This window comes from Chrysochloris asiatica, unplaced genomic scaffold (genome assembly GCF_000296735.1).
Source record: "Chrysochloris asiatica unplaced genomic scaffold, ChrAsi1.0 scaffold00130, whole genome shotgun sequence".
Classification (NCBI taxonomy): Eukaryota; Metazoa; Chordata; class Mammalia; order Afrosoricida; family Chrysochloridae; genus Chrysochloris; species Chrysochloris asiatica.
The window spans coordinates 3,309-5,051 of NW_006408648.1; the positions used below are offsets into that span (position 1 = coordinate 3,309).

A 1,743-nucleotide genomic window follows, 5' to 3' on the forward strand; every position below is an offset into this window, starting at 1 on the left:
TGCAGTTGTTCTTGAGCCTGCGCATGGAGATCCTTGCTGGCCACATCTGACATCTGAGAGCTCTGGGGATATAGAACAGAAAAACTTGTCACAGGAGAGAGGAGATCAACGGGCTTCACCCAACCATTAAGCAGAGGTTCCAGAATGCTTAGCTAGCCCTCACTTTATTAACTGGAACTTTTTATTTCTAAAACTTTTTATTGTGAATTGAGTGAAGAGTAACAGACAATACCATCAGTTTTACATCCAACAAATCCTATACTTTGTTTCATTTCAATGATTCCAATTCCCTTTATGTTAACAACAGTTATCCCACTTCCTCCCTGTGGTTATCTATGTACAAATATCCTCTTTCAAACTCATATATTTGTGGGATCTATAAGAATATATCCCACTCTTTCTCCTACACCCAATTCAGCCTGTGTCTCTGTCTCTGTATATACAAAAAGACACTGTTGATCAGGGTTATGTATATTATCATTATTTACCTCTATCCCATTTAGCCCTTGTATAGACCTCCTGTGTCTTCACCTGTTTTCATCATTCTTCTGCCAACCTACCTCTTCTTGATTTTGCCCTCCCTATCACACAAGTTAATATGCCTACTCTCTAGCCAGTGAATTATTCTCCCATTCCTCCCACCTCTGGTAACCATCATAGAATGTTTCTTTTAGTATGAAAACCTTTTCTAGAGTTTTTACAATAGTGCTCTTATACAGTTGTTATTCTTTTGTGATTGGGTTATTTCACTTAGCTTAATGTCCTCCAGGTTCATCCATATTATAATGTGTTTCACAGAGTCACTGTTATTCTTTTGATCAAATGAATCTTATGATATCTACCTCATACTGTTAATAAATAGTCTTTAAATACTTTTTAATGAGAGCTTTGCATGAAAACGTAGGGAGGGAAGTTTCTTTTTGGTATGTTCCCATACCTTAATTGTTCAGACAATGATTTTTTGGGTGAAGAGATAAAACTGAAATATTATAATGGATTGAAATGTGTCCCCCCAAATTACGTGTCATCTTAGCTAGAATATGATTCTCAGTATCGTGTAATTATTCTCTTCATGTTGGTAGTGGTGGTTGTGTGCCGTCAAATCGGTTCTGACTCATAGCCACCCTATATAGGATTTCCAAGGCTGTACATCTTTACGGAAGCAGGAAGCTTCATCTTTCTCCTCTGGAGGGACTGGCCGATTTGATCTTCTTACCTTGCAGTTAGCAGCCCAGATCTTAATCCATAATATAATGACTCCTTAAATCAGTGGCAGTTATATTAATCAGGCAGGCTACAATCTATAGGATTAGATTGTATCTTGAGTCAGTTTCTTTCTTTTTTTTTTGAGTCAATTTCTTTTGAGATATAAAAGAGGTTAGACAAGCAAGCAGAGATCAGAGGGACTACCAAGAAGAACCTAGAGTATAATGTAACTTTAGGACCTAGGGTTTCTAAGTTGGAAACCTCCTAGACCCAGAAGACTTATGCCAAAACATAAAAATCTCTAAGAGATGACAAATCCACAATCATTGAAAAGAGACAAGGCCCTTTCCTCAGAGTCAACACAGACAGAAAGCCTTCCCCTAGAGCCAGTGCCCTGAGTTTGGGCTTCTAGCCACCTTAACTGTGAGAGAATACATTTCTGTTTGTTAAAGTCATCCACTTGTGTGATAACAGCACTAGAGAACTAAGACAGTGTTTGTGGTAAAATTACATGTTTGGAAAAGACAGTGGCCAGAA

The 1,743-nt window shown here is 38.0% G+C and overlaps 1 protein-coding gene across 2 annotated transcripts in view; it reads right to left on the reverse strand.

The window, feature by feature from the left end:
- The window catches only part of IQCB1 (IQ motif containing B1), a 138,050-nt gene that overhangs the window by 1,344 nt on the left and 134,963 nt on the right, over window positions 1-1,743 (reverse strand). For both annotated transcript variants that reach the window (XM_006869347.1, XM_006869346.1), the window contains one exon: window positions 1-62. In XM_006869347.1, coding sequence (XP_006869409.1) covers window positions 1-62 — 62 coding nt within the window. The remainder of the gene's footprint in view (window positions 63-1,743) is intronic.